Source organism: Arachis ipaensis, chromosome B3 (genome assembly GCF_059453495.1).
Source record: "Arachis ipaensis isolate K30076 ecotype BB chromosome B3, ASM5945349v1, whole genome shotgun sequence".
NCBI classification, from domain to species: Eukaryota; Viridiplantae; Streptophyta; class Magnoliopsida; order Fabales; family Fabaceae; genus Arachis; species Arachis ipaensis.
Window position 1 is genome coordinate 1,801,219 of NC_142438.1, and position 21,294 is coordinate 1,822,512.

The 21,294-nt window shown below is 30.9% G+C and overlaps 3 protein-coding genes across 6 annotated transcripts; 2 read left to right on the forward strand and 1 right to left on the reverse strand.

The window, feature by feature from the left end:
• The first annotated feature begins 1,593 nt into the window (after positions 1-1,593).
• Positions 1,594-7,586, forward strand: LOC107629362 (putative galactinol--sucrose galactosyltransferase 2). Of its 2 annotated transcripts, XR_015907326.1 has the most exons (14): positions 1,594-1,908; positions 2,813-3,108; positions 3,362-3,452; positions 3,559-3,699; positions 3,883-3,990; positions 4,092-4,211; positions 4,539-4,949; positions 5,274-5,415; positions 5,523-5,590; positions 5,676-5,810; positions 6,000-6,211; positions 6,572-6,660; positions 6,782-7,133; positions 7,503-7,586. XR_015907326.1 is itself a non-coding variant. In XM_016332141.3 (13 exons), the coding sequence occupies exons 1-13, from the start codon at positions 1,715-1,717 to the stop codon at positions 7,076-7,078; spliced, it is 2,304 nt and encodes a 767-aa protein (XP_016187627.1). In that variant the 5' UTR covers positions 1,594-1,714; the 3' UTR covers positions 7,079-7,193. The 2 variants fall into 2 exon arrangements, 1 of the variants encoding a protein (XP_016187627.1); XM_016332141.3 differs by lacking the exon at positions 7,503-7,586 and having other exon boundaries at positions 6,782-7,193.
• RBP31 (31-kDa RNA binding protein) lies at positions 7,503-10,542 on the forward strand. The gene is made up of 4 exons (XM_016332137.3): positions 7,503-8,490; positions 8,846-8,947; positions 9,564-9,845; positions 10,196-10,542. The coding sequence occupies exons 1-4, from the start codon at positions 7,852-7,854 to the stop codon at positions 10,256-10,258; spliced, it is 1,086 nt and encodes a 361-aa protein (XP_016187623.2). The 5' UTR covers positions 7,503-7,851; the 3' UTR covers positions 10,259-10,542.
• Positions 10,543-10,810: 268 nt separating this feature from the next.
• On the reverse strand, positions 10,811-13,433 carry LOC107629361 (protein-L-isoaspartate O-methyltransferase 1). Of its 3 annotated transcripts, none has more exons than XM_016332140.3 (5): positions 13,123-13,342; positions 12,821-12,956; positions 12,381-12,651; positions 11,626-11,790; positions 10,811-11,323 (listed from the first exon to the last, which is right to left on the reverse strand). In XM_016332140.3, the coding sequence occupies exons 2-5, from the start codon at positions 12,908-12,910 to the stop codon at positions 11,073-11,075; spliced, it is 777 nt and encodes a 258-aa protein (XP_016187626.1). In that variant the 5' UTR covers positions 12,911-12,956; positions 13,123-13,342; the 3' UTR covers positions 10,811-11,072. The 3 variants fall into 3 exon arrangements, with proteins under 3 accessions (XP_016187626.1, XP_016187625.1, XP_088364801.1); XM_088508675.1 differs by having other exon boundaries at positions 10,836-11,323; positions 12,903-12,956; positions 13,123-13,402; XM_016332139.3 differs by lacking the exon at positions 12,821-12,956 and having other exon boundaries at positions 13,123-13,433.
• Between the last annotated feature and the right edge of the window lie 7,861 nt (positions 13,434-21,294).

Genomic DNA, 21,294 nt, shown 5'->3' on the forward strand with positions numbered 1-21,294 from the left:
TTGTTTAATTTTTCTTCTCTTTTTTTTTGTTTTATTTCTTTTAAAATAGTGAAACAAAAAGAATCCTAACAAAATAATTCACTCAGAAATGAACTGAATAATTTCAGTTCATTCTAAATATAATTTCAGTTTATTTCTGAATATAATTTCGGTCTTTTCTGCACAATTTAAAACTCTTTTTCCTCACATTCTACTGCTTCTTCACTAGGGAGAGAAGGAGGAAAAGAAAAAAAATACAGTAACATAAACAACAAAAGAATGACAATAAAGAGAAAATACGCGAAGAAGAAGGAACACAAAAAAGAAGGAGGAGAATGAGGAGGAGGAGAAACACGAAGAAAAAGAAGATGTAGCATCAGAGTAAAGAAAAAAGAGAAGAAACGTAAAAAAATAAAAAAGCGAAAAAAAACGTGTGACCTAAAATCACTTGAATGAATTTAGATGTTAAAATTATTTAGACGTGGAGAATATCTCAATTTTTAATGATAAAATGGTTGGTAAAAATTTTAATGAAGACTTACTAGCAATGCTTTAAAATATTAATGTAATATTGAATATCAATTTCTATAGACATTTATATAATATACGTTCTTCATGAAATTAAGGAACAAAAATAATTGAAGTTGCGTATTTTATAAATGAAAAATACCAAACTTTTGTAAATTTTTTAAAATTAAAGTTTGAGATTTAAGCTTTAAAGCTTCCATGATTTTTGAAAGGAGAAAAGAGGAGTGATTCATCTTCAAGTTATTTATAAGTATATAATAATTATAAAATTTAAATTAAATAAAAATAATAGTGATTCCTTAAATATAAGAAACATGATTAATTAAATAAATTAAAATATTTAAATTTAAAGACGGAATAAAAGATAAAAGTTAAAAAATAAGTAGCATTTTTATATTTATATATGCTAGTATATATACTTATGTTTTGTAGGAGATAACGTACAAAAATATATAAAATATTAATATTATAAAAATTTTATAAAATTAATTAAATTTAAAGTTTAATTATTTGTAATATTAAAAATAATAAAAACAACCAGTAATAATTTTACTCATTTTCAAAGTATAACAATTATCATAATATATATATAGTTTGGAATTAAATTAAAATATTTATTAAAATTTTATTATTTAAAAGTCTTTTTAAATAATATTAATAGTTAAATTTGTAGATATTTTTTTTTATTTTTGAATAAAATTTTAAAATTTTCTTACTAATGCGATCAAATAAACTATTAAATAATTTAATATTTATTTCAATTAAATAAATAAATAATATATTTAAATAAATCAAATAAAAAAATACTTTCAAGAATATATAACCTCAGCTGTTTTTTTTTTTTTTTACCAAAGATATGGAGATTCGAACTCGTAACCTCTTAATTGAGTATGGGAAGTCTATGCCATTTGAGCTATTACTTTTTACCCCTTAGCTGTGTTATTCAACGAAAAAATGTGATTTTAATAATATTTAATAGATACGATAATTATTTATAATTGACTAAAATCCCATGTGCCGGGTCCACCACTTGAAAATTCAATTCCAACCGTAATATTTAATACCAACTGGTTTGCTTTTGTTACTATCCAAAGAAAGAAAACAAGTATTATGAATTTATGATAAGAATATATATATATATAAATGAATACAGCTTGTGACTGAATTTCAAGCCATTATTCTTCAAGTTCATTTTTGGTAATAGAAGATGACAGTGAAGGTGGTGCCTAGTTTGAATGAAGAGAGGTGCCTTGTGGTGAGGGGAAAAGTGGTTCTAACTGATGTTCCCAAAAACATTCAGGTTTCTTCAATTGGCACTGCTGAATCTGATTCTGCTGCTTTTTTGGGTGCTACTTCTCATCTTCCAAGTTCTCGTCATGTCTTCACTCTTGGCATTCTCCGGTCAGTACTTGTTAGAGATATAACTATTTATACGTTTTTTGATCATATAGTTCCTCTTAATATGATATCATATTAGAACTTTTTTATTGTGATGATTCAACTTTGTGGCATATTTATATACATGATAACAAAAAAAATAAATAATTTGGTTGGTCGAGGGATCAGCTCACTCACAAGTAGGAGTTCGAATCTTATCGCGTATGCAGTAACTTATTAGCTAGCTACATACCTTTTAATAAAGATTAAATTTGTGACGGATTAATCATTGATTTTTGGGCTGGGAATAGAAAGTAGAAAAAAAAAATGTTAAGTACGATTTTGGTCTGATGAAATTTTTTTTCGTCCCCAATCTTTTGCTATACAAAATCGTTTCTAAGGTTTAAAACCAAGTTTTAAATTCGTCATATTTAAATATTAAAATTTTGGACCAAATTATCCATAATAAAGGAAGAAGAAAAAGAAGAAGAAACTATTCACGATCCATCTCTGCCTCCACTTTCGCCGCCACCTCCATACGATTTCGGTCCCTAAGATAAGGATGGTTTTAAAACCAAATAAAACCTTGGGGATGATTCTGTATGCAGAAAAGGTTAGAGACGAAAAATTTTTTTGACCTATACCTTAGGGACCAAAATCGTACTTAACCTTGGTGGTTAGATCACTCATCAGTTTAAATAAGTATTTAGAGTTCAAACCCGATCTTATGTATGTAGCAACGACTAGCTGATCAAATTTGCGATGGATTATTCATTGACCTGTTGAGTTAGATTAGGGATAGAAACCAAAAACAAAATATGACAAAAAAGAAAGTCAAACTTAATTTACTCAAAGAAGTTATTAATTCAACATTATATTGATGTTAAGTTGTTAAGTGCTGAACTCTTGATTATGAACAAAAATGCAGGGGATATAAGTTACTATCACTCTTCAGAGTGAAGATATGGTGGATGATACCAAGGGTTGGAAAATGTGCAAGTGATGTTCCATTGGAGACTCAGTTCTTGCTTCTAGAAGCAAGAGAAGATTCTGCACTCAATGGTGATGATGATAATGATGAAGAGTTTTGTTCTGATTCAGATGAGGATCCTTCAACATCACAAAACACAAACTACATTCTCTTCTTGCCTGTTTTGGATGGACAATTTCGTTCAACTTTGCAAGGAACTCAATCAAATCAGCTCCAATTCTGCGTCGAAAGCGGTTTGCATAGACTCTTCTTACACTTCCATTTTCAGTTCATTTTGGAGGACCAATCTATCCGACAGAATTAATTTTCGAGAATAAAAATTTGTTAGGAACTAAAGTATCCGATCTGAAATTTCTTGAGGAATGTTTATTCTTTAGTCAAAGTAGATGAACAATAGTTTTACCTTAATCATTCTATAAACTGTGATACTTACAAATTTAATGATTAATACTAATTAATGTGAGTTTTAATTTGTAAATGATCCAGGAGATGCACATATCAAAACTTCACAATCACTAGAAGCTGTATTTGTAAATTCAGGAAACAATCCATTTGAGTTAGTCAGAAACTCTATCAAGTATGTCTTATTTTTCTATGATGTCCTTATTAATTCTTCACATTATGCTATGTCATGCAAAATTACATATTTATTATTCTTCTTCTTTCTTGTGTTAATATAATAGGATATTGGAAAAACTCAAAGGAAGTTTTAGTCACATTGAGCACAAGAAAATCCCTGCACATCTTGATTGGTTTGGATGGTGCACTTGGGATGCTTTTTACAATCAAGTGAGTCCACAAGGAATAAGAGAGGGCCTTCAAAGGTATAAAATGTTAATCAAAAGTTCAAGAGTTTAGGCCGTTTTTGTTTACAAGCACTAATTTTTGTATCTTTGTCTTTTGTGTCATGTTCTCAGTGTCGTGTCTTATTCTGTTTTCAAAACACCAAACACAGCTTGCAAATGTTGAGAAAGTAAGTGACAATACTTATTACTTTTACTTAACAGTTTCTCAGAAGGAAGTTGTTCACCAAAGTTTCTCATCATTGATGATGGTTGGCAAGACACATTCAATGAGTTTCACAAAGAAGGTGAACCACCAATTGAAGGAATACAGTAAGGCCATCATTTTTGTTTTCTTTTTCTATTTCGGTAAACTACCCTTTCTACCCTCCATTTCTGACTCATCATGTTGACATTTCCTGTTTCCCAAATAGGTTTGCAACCAGACTAATAGGCATGAAAGAAAACAAAAAGTTCAACAATGCAGACCTTGACAATTCTTGCAACAATCTTCACAATTTTGTTGATTTCATCAAACACAACTTTGGACTAAAGTAAGCAATCTCATGTCAATTAAAGCATTTATGCATTATTCCTTCCTTCGTGTGCCGGTCGCCTTTAACTATAAGCTATTTTCGGTAAGTATCTCATAACAGAATATACATATACGAGATAGAAAGGTTTTGTGTATCTTTGTAAATATAAAACTGAGCAATTATTCTCTCAAGATAGAAGTCATCTATCTCGAAATAAGTTTGTATTTGCAAATATATCTATATTTCGAATTACTAAGACAGTTACCAAACAAGGCCTAATCTACAACACCATGATTCACAATAACAAGAGAATCGAAAAGAGTTACAATTTTCTAAACCATGCAGATATGTTTACATGTGGCATGCATTAGCTGGTTACTGGGGAGGAGTATTCCCATCATCAGAAGCTATGAAGAAATACAATCCAAAACTTTCATATCCAATTCAATCACCTGGAAACACAGGGAACCTTAGAGATATAGCCATGGACAGCCTGCAAAAATATGGAGTTGGAATCATGGATCCTGAAAAGCTTCAAGATTTCTACAATGACTATCACAGTTATCTTGCTAGCTGTGGCGTCGACGGCGTCAAAGTTGATGTCCAGAATGTGATAGAAACCTTAGGCTCTGGCCGTGGCGGACGCGTTTCGCTGACGAAATGGTATCAAGAGGCACTAGAGGAATCTATAGCCAAGAACTTCAAGGACAATAACCTCATTTGTTGCATGTCTCACAACTCTGATTCAATATACAGGTTTGTGTACTTAACTAAATATCAAGAAGGGTTAAGAGCAAAGTATCTTACTCTAAGTTGATCTATATCTGAGATTTAATTTTGATGCACTATGAATGTAATGCACTTTTACGCGTACATCCAATTATGTAACGTCGTGTCAGCAAAAAAATAACCAATTTTTACATTGACTGTATAAATAGTCATCCAAAAGAACAGATGTGATTGAATGACTGTCAATGAATCAAAATTAAACTCCTTTATGTATACCAGAAACGTATTTAACTATATAAAGAATTATTTATACCGAATCGAAGCTAAAATTTTCTGATGATAAATTTTTAGTTCAAAGAAGAGTGCATCAGCAAGAGCATCTGAAGATTTCATGCCAGGAAAGCCAAAACTTCAAACCTTACACATTGCCTCAGTATCCTTCAATAGTCTTCTTGTTGGGGAGATATTTGTGTCTGATTGGGATATGTTCCATGTAATACAATATTCCTGTCACATTTTCTTCTCAAATCTTTGATCAATGACTGAAAATGTTACAAGTTGCTTCATATGATTCTGAACATTTTTTCCTATTTTTTTCAGAGCAAGCATGACACTGCTGAGTTCCATGCTGCAGCAAGAGCAATAGGTGGTTGTGCAGTATATGTAAGGTAAATAATGCACCAAAAAATGTTTTTCTTATGCTTAAGAAAAAATTCTGAAATGATCTTAACCAAAATTTGATAAAGTATACAGTGATAAGCCTGGAAACCATGATTTTGAGATCCTCAAGAAGTTAGTACTACCTAATGGATCAGTCTTGAGAGCAAGATTCGCCGGCCGCCCGACTCGAGATTGCTTATTTAAAGATCCTGTTATGGATGGTAAAAGGTATGCTAAATTATCCCTAATCTTACAGTAGAGACTCGTATGCAGTTGTCATGAAATTGACAATTGAGAATCGTTAGATGACAATATTCATGGCTATCAACTTCACATGAAAACACCTGCATGTGAGTTTCAACCAAATAAGATTTGCTCAAAAAGGTATGCTAAATTATTATTATCCTTTTTGTGCAGTTTGCTGAAGATTTGGAACATGAACAAGTTCACCGGGGTGGTAGGTGTGTTCAATTGCCAAGGAGCAGGAAGCTGGCCACTGAAACCAGTTGATGGAACACCAAATAACATAACCTTATCAGGGAAAGTGAGACCCCTTGATGTGGAGTTTCTAGAAGATGTTGCAGGAGAAAACTGGAATGGAAATTGTGCAATATATGCCTTCAATTCAGGTTCAAATTTCAATTCAACAATTACATTCTTATTACATGTTGGTCAATTGATAGACTAGTTTGTAGTCTTCTTACTAGTAGTCCTAAATTCGAGGACTGCGGATTGGAAAGAATCTATACCCGGAGAAACAACTACAGTTTCTTGACTCGAATTAGTCGAATTTCTGATAATATGATTTGGATATCGGCAACAAAGACTAGAAAAAGGAGTATGTTTGGTTCATGTTTTTGTTTTCAGTGTCTTGTTTGTTTCTCATTCTTTGATTCAAATCCGAGACCTCTAGTTAAGAGACGAAAATACTCTCACTTTGAGTATTCCCAAACTCATATCTACTTCCCTAAAATGTGACTATAATGCAGGTGTTCTTACCAAGCTACAAAACAAAGAAAAACTAGAAGTGACATTAGAGACTCTTCAATGTGAAATATATACAGTATCACCAATCAGGGTAAGTATCCTACTATCTTAACATTGTAATTTTTTATTTTATGAAAGAAAAAAGAAATCATGTTTACTAATACCAACATGCAAAGATGTTAATGTTAATGCTAATGATTGAAACATTACAGGTGTTTGGTAATGATGTAGAATTTGCACCAATAGGATTGCTTGACATGTACAATTCAGGGGGTGCAGTTGAATATCTGAACTGCACCATGGATGCTGTTAATGATGAAGAATGCATGGTCAAAATCAAAACCAGAGGATGTGGCAGATTTGGAGCATACTCTAATGTTAGACCAAAACGTTGCATGGTGGAAATGAAGGAAGAAAATGAGTTCTTCTACAACCATGAAAATGGACTACTCACAATTAATCTTGATGGTAGTGATTGCAAATCAAGGGGAATTGAACTTGTATACTAACTTGGGCTAATTTTGCAGTTTACCTTTTTTCTTAACTGCTAAATCATGATACTAAGTGCTTGTTTTGGCACTATTATCAGGATAAAAAAAATCTTTTTTTGTTGAATTTTTTTTAGTGTGTTTGGCAAATTTCTAGTATTAAAAGTAAAAGTACTAGAAAAATAAAAAAAAAACATCTTTTTTGAGAAGGTGCAATGTACATCTTTTTTTAAAAGATGTTTTTTCATTAAAAAAAAGATATTTTTCATGTAATAAATAAACAAAAAAGTATTTTTATATTGTTATACCCAAACATAATTGATAAATAAAAAGATCTTTTGAAATGAGATATCCAAACATAAAATTACTTTTACTTTTTCATAATATTTTTAAAAAAAAAGATAATTCGAAAAAAGATCTTTTCTTAAAAGTTTACCCAAAAAAGGCCTAATAATATTGTTATGTGTATTTTTAAATAATGAAAAATATCAAGGGGAGTAATCCTAATGCCTGTGGGAAGGGAAAAAGAATATTTTTTTTTTTTGTTATCTACGGTATTCTTCATCCTGACAAGTTAAGGACTAATTCGTCGCGAATCTGAATTCCAGAGAGGTCTGCGACGAGTGAGCTGACCACTAAACCAATCCAAGTTGGTTAGGAAAAAATGAATATATGTCCTGTTTAAGGAATTTTTTTCTTTACCCCAATTTAAATTCAGAGATGGAAAAGAAAAAAAAGCCCAGCCCAAATAATCATGTTGATAAGAGAGGAATGATCCCTAGATTTTTGGCTGCATGATATTTTTGGTGTTCTTAAGAATCACCGTAAACCCTTTTTCATTTTGCTTTCAATTCCCACCCCCTCCTTCCTTATCCTCATTTCCTTCAATTCAAAACCCTTTCTCTTCTTCTCTCTGTTCTTACAGTTACATGTCTATCATCACTGGCTTCAAATCCCTAACTACCATGGCAGAATCATGCCTTCTCTCTCCTCCTTCTTCTCTCTTCCATTCCAAACACATCACCCATTCAAATTCCAAACCCCACCACCACACTCTCTTCAAACTCGCTTGCCCATTCCCTTCCCTCTCTCTTTCTCTCACCGCAAGGCGCCATCATCACGTGCTCACTCACGTGGCCCAAACCTCCGACTGGGCCCAGCAAGAGGAAGACAACACTCTCACCTTGGAACAGCAAGAAGCTGAAGAACCTGCACTTTCAGATTGGGAACCCAGCGCTGAAATCGTAGGCGAAGCTGAAGTTGCTGAAGCCGAAGACGCAGACGAAGAAGAAGAAGAAGGAGAAGAAGAAGGAGGGGATTTTGTTGAGCCACCAGAGGAAGCGAAAATCTTCGTTGGAAACTTGCCTTATGACGTTGATAGCCAGAAACTCGCCATGCTTTTCGAGCAAGCTGGAACCGTTGAAATTGCCGAGGTAACTAACAAAACGAACCAACACTCTTCGGTTTTAGTGTTAGGTTTTCTGCTTTCTGCTCAATTGAGTTACAATTATTAGTGAATTGTTAAAAAAAATCATTTTTACCAAGAAGCATATGCACTACTATAATTGTTTAGGTGTATACTGTTTCATTGTGTTTGTAATGGCTTGTGATGACTTTTGAGTTTTGAAGATGTTAGTTCTTTATTTTTTGGGTTTTTATTAGTTTTGTATGTTGTATTATGACACTTATGTGTTTGTTTTTATAGCTTTTTCAAAGATGTTTGTGTTCTGTGTTGAATATGTACTTCATGATTCTGAAGGTATTGTGGTATTGTGGCTGTGGCTTTAGGTTATTTACAACAGGGACACTGACCAGAGTCGCGGGTTTGGCTTCGTGACGATGAGTACTGTCGAGGAAGCTGAGGCTGCTGTGGATAAGTTCCACCGCTATGTAAGTTCTTCTTCCACTTGTAGCTGATATCACTAGTTTTGTGCTGTGTATGATGCTAATTTGTCTGAGTTTGGAGTTAGTTTCCTATTGAATTAGGAGGATTGGAAACGCTAAATAGCTTTTGAATTCAAAAATTTCTCATGAACACTTTTGGTGTATGTATTTCTGAGGAGATACTGAACTTAGTTGTGTGTGCTAGAAGCTTTTTTTTTATATGTTTTCCAATTAACCAGTGAGGAAACATAAAATTGCACCGAGCAATGTAATGGATCCCTGTTGTGTGTTTATCTGTTGGATTCTAATGAGGACAGAAAAGTTCAATTTGCAATTGGAGCTGTAACCAATACTCCACACAATTATTTGCAATACTTTTGTATGTAGATCAATGACCTTATTTTTCACTAAATGAAATTAAGCATGTTTTTATAATTTTGTTATTATGGACTTCTTATTGCTATAGAAAGTCCTCTATTTATGCAAGAGTTTTGATTTGATTGCAACACTGAATGTCCTTAGTATTAAATTTTCGAGTTCGTTTGTTTTATGGAGTTCTTTTTTCCCTTTAATTCTTTCAGATCTTATTCATCCTTTTCGTCTTTTTTTTTTCTTGCAACAGGATTTAGGTGGAAGACTGTTGACTGTTAACAAGGCTTCTCCAAGAGGAGAACGACCTGAACGCCCACCCCGTTCATTCGAACAGGCTTTTAGAATCTATGTTGGTAACTTGCCTTGGGATGTTGACAATGGTCGCCTGGAGCAGATTTTCAGCGAACACGGTAAGGTTGCGAATGCTCGCGTAGTGTATGACAGAGAGACTGGACGATCACGCGGCTTTGGTTTTGTCACAATGACCGACGAGAGTGAAATGAATGATGCAATTGCTGCTCTTGATGGCCAGGTATTTCAAAGCTACTTTGTCACGTTATCAATGTTATACATTTCATGCATTGATAGTTCAAAATGTTTTGAACTTTGAACTTGAGAGGACAACTTTTTGAACAGCGTAGTTGATTTTGTCTTGGGTTTTCCTTCTGTACACTGATTTAATCATGGGTTTTAAAAAGAACATATAATTTTTTTTATTACTAGGACATGAAATTGATGTTTAGACACGTTAACTGTTAGTGGATATGATCCAATATCCTTAAAATTTTAAGGGTATCGGAAAACTCCTGCAGATATATTATCAAGTTTGTTGTCTTCCCTCTTTATGTGTCCGTGTAAATATGGTGTTTGGGTATGTTGCAGAGTTTGGATGGAAGGGCAATAAGAGTGAATGTTGCTGAGGACAGACCCAGACGCTCTTTTTGAGTATTAGCTCATGTAATCAACAACCATGGCAGCTGCTGGAGTTTTTTGTTTTTATAGCTGAGAATATAGTGTCATTTTTTCTGAAAAATATTTCCTCTCCTGGGCAACCGGTTCCAAATTAAGTTTACACATTCTATTGTCATTATTTTATAGCTGTAATTCTAATTTTCCTCAGATTCTTAAGTGGTCTATGTTCTCCTTTACCCTCTTTTCTTTTGCTGTTTCGTTTTGTTTTGTTTCTATAAAACGGAATCAAATTAAGAAAGATTTACCTTGAAATTAATGTAGCTATCTTAGTAAATTTCATAGCTTATGTTGTGAATTGTAGAACAGAAACTAATTAGTGTTTTTAACTATTAGAAGTTTTTCTGTTGCAAATTTGAAATCTGAATTTACAAACATAAGACATACATTTCTATTCTAAAAGAAAAAGATTAACCTGTTTCAAACTTTTATTACATGTCACCCTTCTTTAGATGATTATTTGAAACCTTCATCACGTATTCATGGGTTGAACTTGGTTTGCGGAACATAATAAAAATTCGTTGCACATTTTTAATTCCAAAATTACTATCACTGCATATGCAGATGAACTTTATTTATATGGTACAAGGAGTTGAGTAGCATCAACACTAACTATACAAATTCTAACACCATGTGAGGGAAATCCAAGTTCTAACAACCACGGATATCTGTAGCATTAGCCTTTCAAAATTCCAAGAAACTTAACTATACAGACTCTAACATTTGTGTATCCCCCATATTCCGAAACCAGAGAGACATGTGAACCAAAATTCAAGATCCCTCCTCCATTTCAGTAACCGCGAAGTTGAGCTTCTCGACTGGTGAGGGGGACATAACGAACGGAGGTCTCGGTGTGGACACTAATAGAGCCATCAGATTTCTTGTCCACCACCTTCAAATCTTGAAACATGTTTCCAACTGGGATCACCATTCTTCCTCCAGGCTTTAACTGATCAATAAGTGCTTGCGGAATTTCAGGTGCTGCTGCCCCAACATGAATGGCATCATAAGGGGCAAACTCCGGCCAACCTTTTCTTCCATCTGTCAAAATTGCTCAAATGTATTCAGTTAGCAATTCAAAATCTATTGTGATTTGAATATTATGAATATCATGCTCAAATATCTCGAATATCAGTCACATGAACAATACTTCTGAACCAACATAATTTCAAACAAAACATGAATCATAGCAATCTTTATATTTTCAATTTACAAAATGGACTAACTACAAAATTATTAAACCAGTTGCATTATGTCCTCATCACCAATTAATATAAACTAAAATCGGGAAAAACTAGATGGCTATGGTTGACTAAAAAAAACTAATATCTCAGGAAACTAACCAGCAGCATGAACTGAAAGGGAGCCATCTTTCAATAATTGGGCGGCAGCACTTTTCTGAATATTCTCTATTGAAGAAGAAACCAATTCAGGAATATGCTCCACACCAACAGCACGACCTTCCGGTCTAACCATCATGCCGAAGCACGCTGTCAAATACCCTGTTCCTGCAAGAGGCCCATATGAAGATTGTTACTCAACACTAAATAGCAAATCTTGGAATACGAGAGCTATATGAGAAACCAAACTCCCTTGTCAATCCCCTATGCAAGGTTTTACATCAAAACATCTTCACATTATCTTGCTATGCCTATGAAATCTCGATGCAAATGAGGTATACAGTATAAGCTGCATTTTTTATCCATAATCTACCCAAAAAGAAAGAAATTAAATAAAAAGGATTCCAACTTGAAAGAAACTTACATCTTGGATAAATGCTCAAATTAGACATCAAATATTATATGCAAGACATTAGTCCTTCAATATTCTAGTATATAGCAATATGCCAATATGGTTTCCATAGTATAATAGATCCTACATTTAAGGACAAAGTTGATATCTAAAACTAAATTGATGTCTATTTAGATATTTGAAAGAGCTGATAACCCAAAATCTTAACAGAACAAGCTTGACATTGCACATACATTGTTCATCGACTAATCTGAATATTTATTCTACCCAATCCATTTCTATAGAATCCGCTAAAGAGAAAATATTAGTGCAAAACAATAGATGCAGTGTGTTTCATGGACTATACCGGAGCCAATGTCGAGAGCATGCATTCCAGGCTGCAAATTCTTCTCCAGTAACTGAAGGCACATCGCATGCATATGCGGCGCAGATATAGTTGCGTTGTACCCTATCGACATGGGGCTGTCGATATAAGCTCCAGCCCCGTTGGGAACAAACAATGCTCTATCAATGCTCTCCATTACTTCAGCTACCTTATTTGATCTTATCACTCCATAACGCTGCAAACTTTCCACCATTGCTTTGTTCCTACTCATGCTGCTGCCAGAGCAGAATCTCTATATATTTGACAACCAAAACAACAAGAATTTCAAGCTTTTGGTAGTGGCAAGCGAAATTATCAAACCCTCAAATTAACTTGTAAACATTCCTAATCAAGTTTAGGGATCTAAGAGTGTAAACTCTAACAAGAAAATTGACAGGTTTAGCTATGCAATTCAAGTTTACCTTGTTGTGAAGGATTTGAATATGGCATAGTAATAGTAATAACCATAAGCCATGATTAAGGAAGTAAAGTAAGGAATTATACTGTTTCATTATCTTCTTTTTCTCTTTTCTTTCTTCTCCCCTTCCTAAGAGGACACTAAATAAGGTAAAAACTAATCAAAATCACAAAGAGAATTAGAACAAAACAAAACTTTTGCCACCAAAATCAAAGAAATAACGCATCTTTACAGCATAGGATACAATTTGCATGTTGGAAATTCGCAATAAATGAAAAATTAGAAAGAAAAAGAAAGAGAGAATACCTGCATGGAATGGAAGAGAGAGTTTCCCGTAATGAAATTAGGGTTTTGGAGGAAGGAGAAGGAGGTGGTGAGGGAAACAGAGGAGGGAGGCGAAGAATGAGAAGGGAAGAGTGTCGCTGTTGCGGTTAGAGAGAGAGCGCGTGAAGCAGGGCAAGAAGAGAAGAGGAAATTATAGGGCGCAGAGGCAGAGACAGAAGCAGAAGGAGAAGGAGTAGTATTCATTGTGATTCTGATCCTGATTCTGTTATTTCTGGTTGTTTCCACACTTCTCCAATCTCTCTTCCTTTACACGCTCTTGTCATATACCACTCACACGTGTCCACTCCACCTAAAAATTTATATACAGATGAAAAAATTTTAAACATATTGATATACTGATATTTCAGTACACTTAAAAAAAATTTCTATACAATTATCTTTAGGTGACGTTAGTATTTAAGAATCGTTAGATAATAAAAACAACTACATGCATACGAATCTTTACTAATTTATTTTCGATTTTGTATTATATCATAATATTCTTACATACTACATACTCACATATCCAATACAACAACAATAAAGTCTTATCTCATTAGGTAGGGTCGACTACATAAATCAAATAACGTCATTGAGCTTTATCCTGTATTTTGTCTATAAAGAGACCGTTTACATATAGTCTCATTTGACCACCTCGTGGATGGTCTTTCTAGGTCTTCCTCTATCTTCCACTCCTTATCCATCTTCCATCTCATCCACCCTCCTGATTGGGTGCTTTGTTGGTCTTCTTATCACATGTCCAAACCGCCTAAGACGCGATTCTACCATCTTTTTTATAATAGGTGCTACTTCAACTCTCTCTCTTACATTTTCGTTCTTTATTCTATCTAATCACGTATGACCACTCATCCATTTAACATATTCATCTCTATCACACTTAACTTATGTTCATGCTCTCCTTTAGTCGCCCAACACTCTGTACCAAGAAGTATAGCCGGTCTGATAGCAGTACGATAGAATTTACCCTTAAGTTTTAAAGGCACTTTTTTGTCACATATAAAACCAGACGCACTCTGCCATTTTGAACAACCTGCTTGAATCCTATGATTTACATCATGTTCAATCTCTCCTTAATCCTATATGATGCACCCAAGATACTTAAAACTTTTAACATTTCGTATGATGTTTTCTCCAATCTTCACCTCTATATTAGGGTTTTTTCTTCGGCGGCCGAACTTACATTCCATATATTTCATCTTGCTACGGCTTATGCGCAAACCATACATTTCTAGAGTTTCTCTCCATAAATATAACTTCTTATTTAGGTCTTCTATTGGCTCTCCCATAAGGACGATATCATTGGCAAAAAGCATGCACCATGACACAGGCTCTTGGATATACTCTATGAGTACTTCTAAAACTAATGTGAAAATGTATGGACTTAAGGATGATCACTGTTGTAATCCTATACCAATAGAAAATTCCCCTGTCACACCACCTTGAGTCTTCACACTAGTTGTAGCCCATCATACATGTCTTTAATTGCACGAATATATGCGATCCTTACTCTCTTCTTTTCTAAAACCTTCCATAAGACCTTCCTTGACACCCTATAGTATACTTTTTTTCCAAATCAATAAACACCATATGTAGATCCTTTTTATTACTAAGATACCTCTCCATCATCCTTCTTAATAGGTATATCGCTTTAGTGGTGGATCTATCTGGCATAAAACCAAATTGGTTCTCTGTTACTTGTGTCTCTTGTCTCAACATCTGTTCTATCACCATTTTCCATAACTTCATGGTATGGCTCATGAACTTGATCACTCTATAGTTTCTACAACTTTGTATATCCCCGTTATTCTTGTAGATAGGTACTAAGGTGCTCTTTCTCCACTCATCTGGCATCTTCTTTAACCTTAAAATCTCATTAAAAAACTTGGTTAACCAACTGATACCTTTCTCTCCAAGGTCCTTCCAAACTTCAATCGGAATATTATCAGGCCCCACAGTCCTGTCATTTTTCATCTGGTTTAAAACCTCTTTTACCTCGAAGTCTCGAATCTTTCGATAGTAGTCGAAATTTTGAACTCGTGCATAACCGACTAAGGCTCGGAAGAGTCTTCTGTCCTTCATTAAATAAATCGTAGAAGTAGCTTTTCCACCTTTCATTGATCTCCTCTTGAGCCAAAACCTCTCCGTCTTTTTCTTTATACACTTAACTCGATCTAAGTCTCTTGTTTTTCTTTCACGACTCTTTGCGATTCTATATATACCTTTTTCTCCTTCCTTCGTGCCTAAAGACTGGTAGAGACTCTCATATACTCTTGTTATTACTTTATTTACATCCATTTTTTGTCTCTTTTTTACCCGTCTTATATTTTTTCCAATTATCTGTATTGTGGCACAAAAACCACTCCTTAAAGCACTCCCTTTTTGCCTTTATATTCACATATCCAATACTAAGGTGTATTTATTTACAAGTGCAAGATATTAAATCATGAACACAGAAATATAAAATTGTGTTTGGTAAATAAGATATAGACAGAATATTATATTCTAAGATATTGAATTAGTGTATTTTATATTTTTTTTTAGAAAAAAATAAAGATATTGACCGAAGATATAATTTTTTTAATTGTCAATATTAATTTTTATAATTATATTTTTTATCGTTTTATATTTTAAATTGTGTCTGAATAAAAAATAAAGTAAATTAGACTTTTTATTTTTTATTTTATCTTGTATTCAGTTTATCATTAAATAAAATATAAAAATATTAATTTTTATATTTTTATCTTTTGTATTATATTTTTAGTGTGATATCTTATCCTGTTTTTAAAATTAAACGCAGTATAAAAGTTTCCAACTCTCTAATTTCCATTCACTACTAGTCTAACCTAAAACTCAAACCTCAATATAGATCATTATTATTAGAGTAAGATCTTGTGGATGGCAAATTTTATACGAAGACATACATCTAATTTTTTTTTTTTTTTTGGTATTAGACATACATCTAATTACTACAAGGCTTTAGGCTACTGGGCCCAACCAACAAAATGGGCTAACTTCTTTTGTTATGTCGGTTTTTCTTAGTTGCTGCTAAACCAACCTCAGAAGATGGACCCAAAGATTAAAAAATATATTTAATAAAAAATATTATTTTGAGTATACTATTCTTGAGTTTTTTTTCTTTTCTTTTTTTATAAAAAACATACAATTTTCACCATTAAAAAAGTAGTTTCAACTTTTAAAATGAATAATAAAATAGTGCTTTTAGACAATTAATCCACTTTAATATGGGTCAAATAGTCTTCTAATGACTTTCAATTTAATTGTTGTTCCTTGAGGCACTTATTTAAATTGAGACTTGAGGGATATAGACAAATTAATTCATCTCTATAGTCACAAGACTCATCAGATTAACAACTGTTTCAATGAGGGAGAAGCAACTAGCTGAGCTTTATTGCGCAATTCAAACTTTCGACATTCATTTAAACAAACGAATGACTTGATCATTTGACTAACCTAAGTTGATTAATAGATACTAGTATATGCATGTGTAATAAGCTAATAATAAAGAATTTATGAAAATTTTACAGAATTATAACACAATTATATATATTTGGTATTGGAATGTTTTTTACACCTAATTATTGAGTTATAATAATTCATCCTCAACGAATTTATTCTAAGGAGGAGACACTTTAATTCAATCAATATTCATTTTTTGATTGAGAAAAATTGGAATATTCATTCCTACTATATTCCTTTCTTCCTGTTCTAGAAGTGGTTCAGCCAATCGGCCTAAAAATAATACTAAATCATTATAACAAAAAAAAAAAGACACATTGTAATTAACAAAATCATTTAAGAATAGAATTTAGTTATTTGTACATTAACTAAAAGTGAGCGTCCACCGAAATTAAAAGTGAGCCAAATTAACTCATAAATTGACTTTGACTTGATTCGTTAATACTTCGATTAACTGAGTTTATAAGATAAACTTGAGCTTAAATTTTGTGTTTATATATATATTAAATAAAACGAGTTTGAGTTTGAATAAGTATATATATAAGGATTAATTACTCTATTAGTTCCTATTATTTTATTAAATTTGTAATTAGGTTTTTATATATATATTTTTTAATTGAATTTTTATACTATTTTTAATTTTGTAATTAAAATTTTTTATGTCAAAAACGTTAAAATTAATCGAATATTTCTTTCAAAAAATATGTAGTCCAAAATCTAATTAAGTTTTTAATTGTAAATACATTTAATTTATAAAAAAATATTCAGTTAATTTTAATATTTTGAGTAAAGTATCGTTTTTGTCCCCAACATTTGGGATAAGTCTCAAAGTTGTCCCTAACGTTTCAATCGTCCTATTTAAGTCCCTAACGTTTCAAAACTGACTCAATAATGTTGTCCTGCCGTTAGGAATCCGTTAACAGAATTGACGGCGGGACAAAATTGAGACGATTTTGAAATGTTAGAGACTTAAATAGGACGAAAACGTTGGGGACAAAAATGATACATAGAAATAAATTTTAATTTTATCCTTCAATAATATCATTTTTTTACTATACATAGTATTCAATTATTTTTTAATCACATCTAAGTAAATTACACTTAATCATATTACTTTCATTTTAAATAAATTAAATTTTTTTATAATTTTACTGTTAAAGATTTTTAGTTATCATGAAATGTTTGTAGAATGAGTAGTATATAAACTTGTAGAAAAGAAAAAATAATATATATACAATAAAATATAAATTATACCTTTTATCTCTAATGTATCAAAATTTTTTAAAATTATAAAAAAAATAAATTTATTTAAAATAAAAATAATGTGATTAAGTGTAATTTATTTAGATGTAATTAAAAATAATAGAATACTATGTACAGTAAAAAATTAATATTATTGAAAGATAAAATTAAATTAAAATTTATTTTTATGTATCGTTTTTGTCCCTAACATTTTCGTCCTATTTAAATCCCTAACGTTTCAAAATCGTCTCAATTTTGTCCCGCCGTCAATTCTGTTAACGGATCCCTAACGTCAGGACAACATTGAGTCAATTTTAAAACGTTAGGGACTTAAATAGGACAATTGAAACGTTAGGGACAATTTTGGGACTTACCCCAAACGTTGGGGATAAAAACGATACTTTACTCTAATATTTTTTACACTAAAAATGATCTAATTATAGAATTAAAAACAATGTAGAGACTTATTAAAAGAAAAAAAAATATAAAGATCTAAATTATAAATTTAATAAAACTATAGGAACTAATAAAATAATTAAACATATATATAATTAAAGTTTGTTATATAATTATAATTTATAATTTCTAAAAATTATTATTATGCTATTTAAGCTATCATGGACTTCTAGTGATAGAAATTGAGCTTCAAATTTACAATTGTGCTCGATTATTAATAAATTAACTCGTAAGTTGAACTTAATTTTCGTAAAACAATCTTAAATTTGGCCTAATTTCGCTCAACTCTCCTCTTTTTTATTAATAAATATCTAAAATTAAATAATAAGTGTTAGAAATAAGAGATCGAACTAAAGAAAGTATTTTTATGTATTATTCAGTCTAAAAAAAATTAAAATAATAAAGATATAGAATTTTACTATTAATATATAAATACGCTATATAAATACAAATGATACTAATTAATCTAATTCAATTCTAATCATTCTATTAACAATAAGAATAAGGTGCAAAAGTAAAGAGTTCATCCAAATCTAACTATGACAAAGTGAATATATATTATAATTAGGTGCTAGAAAAAAATATTTCTCTCAAGAATAAATAGCTCTTTGTAATCATGACTAAGAATACATCATTTTACTCACATGTGCATGCTAATTAAAATATTGCTTGATACTTCACGTGGGACCATATATATAAATTAATTTTTAATTAATTAATATTAATTAAAATTTTCCGTAAAATTAATTTTTTTATTCTCATCTTTTAAAAAATTTAGAATATAAAATTTATAATTTATAATTTATAATAAAAATAATTTTAAGAAATTAATTAATTTTTCTAAAAAAATTGACTTTTTAATCAATATAAGGTCTTTGTCACTCATTGTTAATTCCTTAATTAACCAAACCCTTCCACGTTTCTTTTTTTCTTTTGATTTAACTCACTCAACTTTAATGCACAGACTTTGTTAGTAGGCACATAACCCGATCTGATCTGAAGGTTATTTTTTATATTGAATAAATATATGTGTAATACGTTATTATTAGAAGATTGGGTATTTTTTTTATATATTGCTATTTTTTAATTGATATTAATTAAATTGGACGATCCGAAAAATCTAATTTGTTTAAAAAAAAAAACTACAAATCAAAGAATTCGATTTATATTTTTAAATTTTTTCATTCTTGAAAATAAAAATTGGAGAATCTAATTTTAATGTAATTTCTTTTATTTTGAAAAAATATAAATCAAACAATACGATTTCAATGTTAACATGTATTTAATTTTCAAAAACACAAATTAAACCGCTTAATTTGTGATTATTTATAAAAAAAGCTAAACAATAAAAAAATCGAAGGCACCTATTTATATAATTCACATCAATGTAAATTACTTCTCTTCTCACATTATTTTGTGATACACACTCTCTGTAATATAAGAAAAATAATAAGCGCCGATCTATTATGATAATCATTATTGTGAGAATTGGATTGAAATCGATCATCGGGTCAATTCGGTTAAAGATAAAAATTAACCGATATAATGAATTAATCAAAAGATTAAGAAAAAAAAGTAAAAAATTGGTTAATTAGATGGAATTGATTTGAGTTGTTAATGGTTAATTAATTTAAAATAAAAAAATATAATTCTTTAAAAAAATTATATTTTATATATAAATATATTATTTTATTATATCGATTCAACATCAGTTAATAAACTTCGATTAAACCTCTAAACTTATAATTCTACTTAATCGATCACCAATTTAATTTTTAGAATCTTGATGATAAGTGATACTACATGGAAAAAAAAAACTAAACTAAACTAAACTTAAATTAAATTAAATATCTAGCTAGCTACAAGCTACTAGCTAGCATAATATGGTTGGCTGCTTTTTCTTTACAAAAAAGAGAATTTTATTCATAATTACTCTAAAAAAAGTACTTAATTAGAAATCAAACAAAATATTAGACCTAGACCTTATATAAAAATAAATATATTATATATTTTGAACTAATCAACGATTCGTGATTCAACTGATTTCACAAAAAAAAAATAATGATGTGTAGTACTTTTATGTTGAAGACCACATGAAATAATGTACTACAATTCAAAACATGTATTCTATCTCTTCTTCCATTATTAGATAAATGTTTTTTTTGTTTTTTTGAAATTACCAAAGGGATACCAAAATCAATCCTGAAGAGAATGATAAAAGAGTTGTGTTATGCATATTTTTTTATTTTACATATTTGTATATACCTTCCACTTATGAATAGTAAATATAGTGACAAAATAAAAATAATAAGTTAGACTATTTCTAAAAAAATGTTACTTTAAAATGCACTAAAAAATAATATAAATACTACAATAGAAGCGAATTTTAGCTACGGTTTTAACTGTGACTAAAATTCATATCAAAATTAAGGTGACGACACTTTTGCTACTAAGAAAATAGTTTTAAAAAAATCAAATACATAAATAACAAAAAAAAAAAAAAGAAAAAAAAAGGGATGAAACGATGAGGGAATACTTATTAATTAATCACTTTCACTTATGTGAAAAAAAAATTTAAAGATGCTCATATTATATATTAATAATTTAATATATAATAATTAATATCTCAAACAATACAAATAAACGCTTTTTATTTTTAATATGGAAGAGAGGGTGGGGTGATGCAACATTATGAAAAAGAGAAATACTTTCTCTGAATGTAGTGTACAGTAGTGTTTTAATAGAATTCAGAGGGTCCGTTTTGAGTTTAAAAAAAATATAAAAATATAAAAAACCTAATCGGAGGGTCCGTTTTGATTTAAAAAAAAAAACTAATCGGACGGTCCAATATATGTTTTCGAAAATAAAAAAATGTTTAATGTTAAAATCGGACCGTCCGATTTTTACCTTATTTTTTTCTTTAAACAAATCAGACCCTCCGAATTGTATTTTAATTTT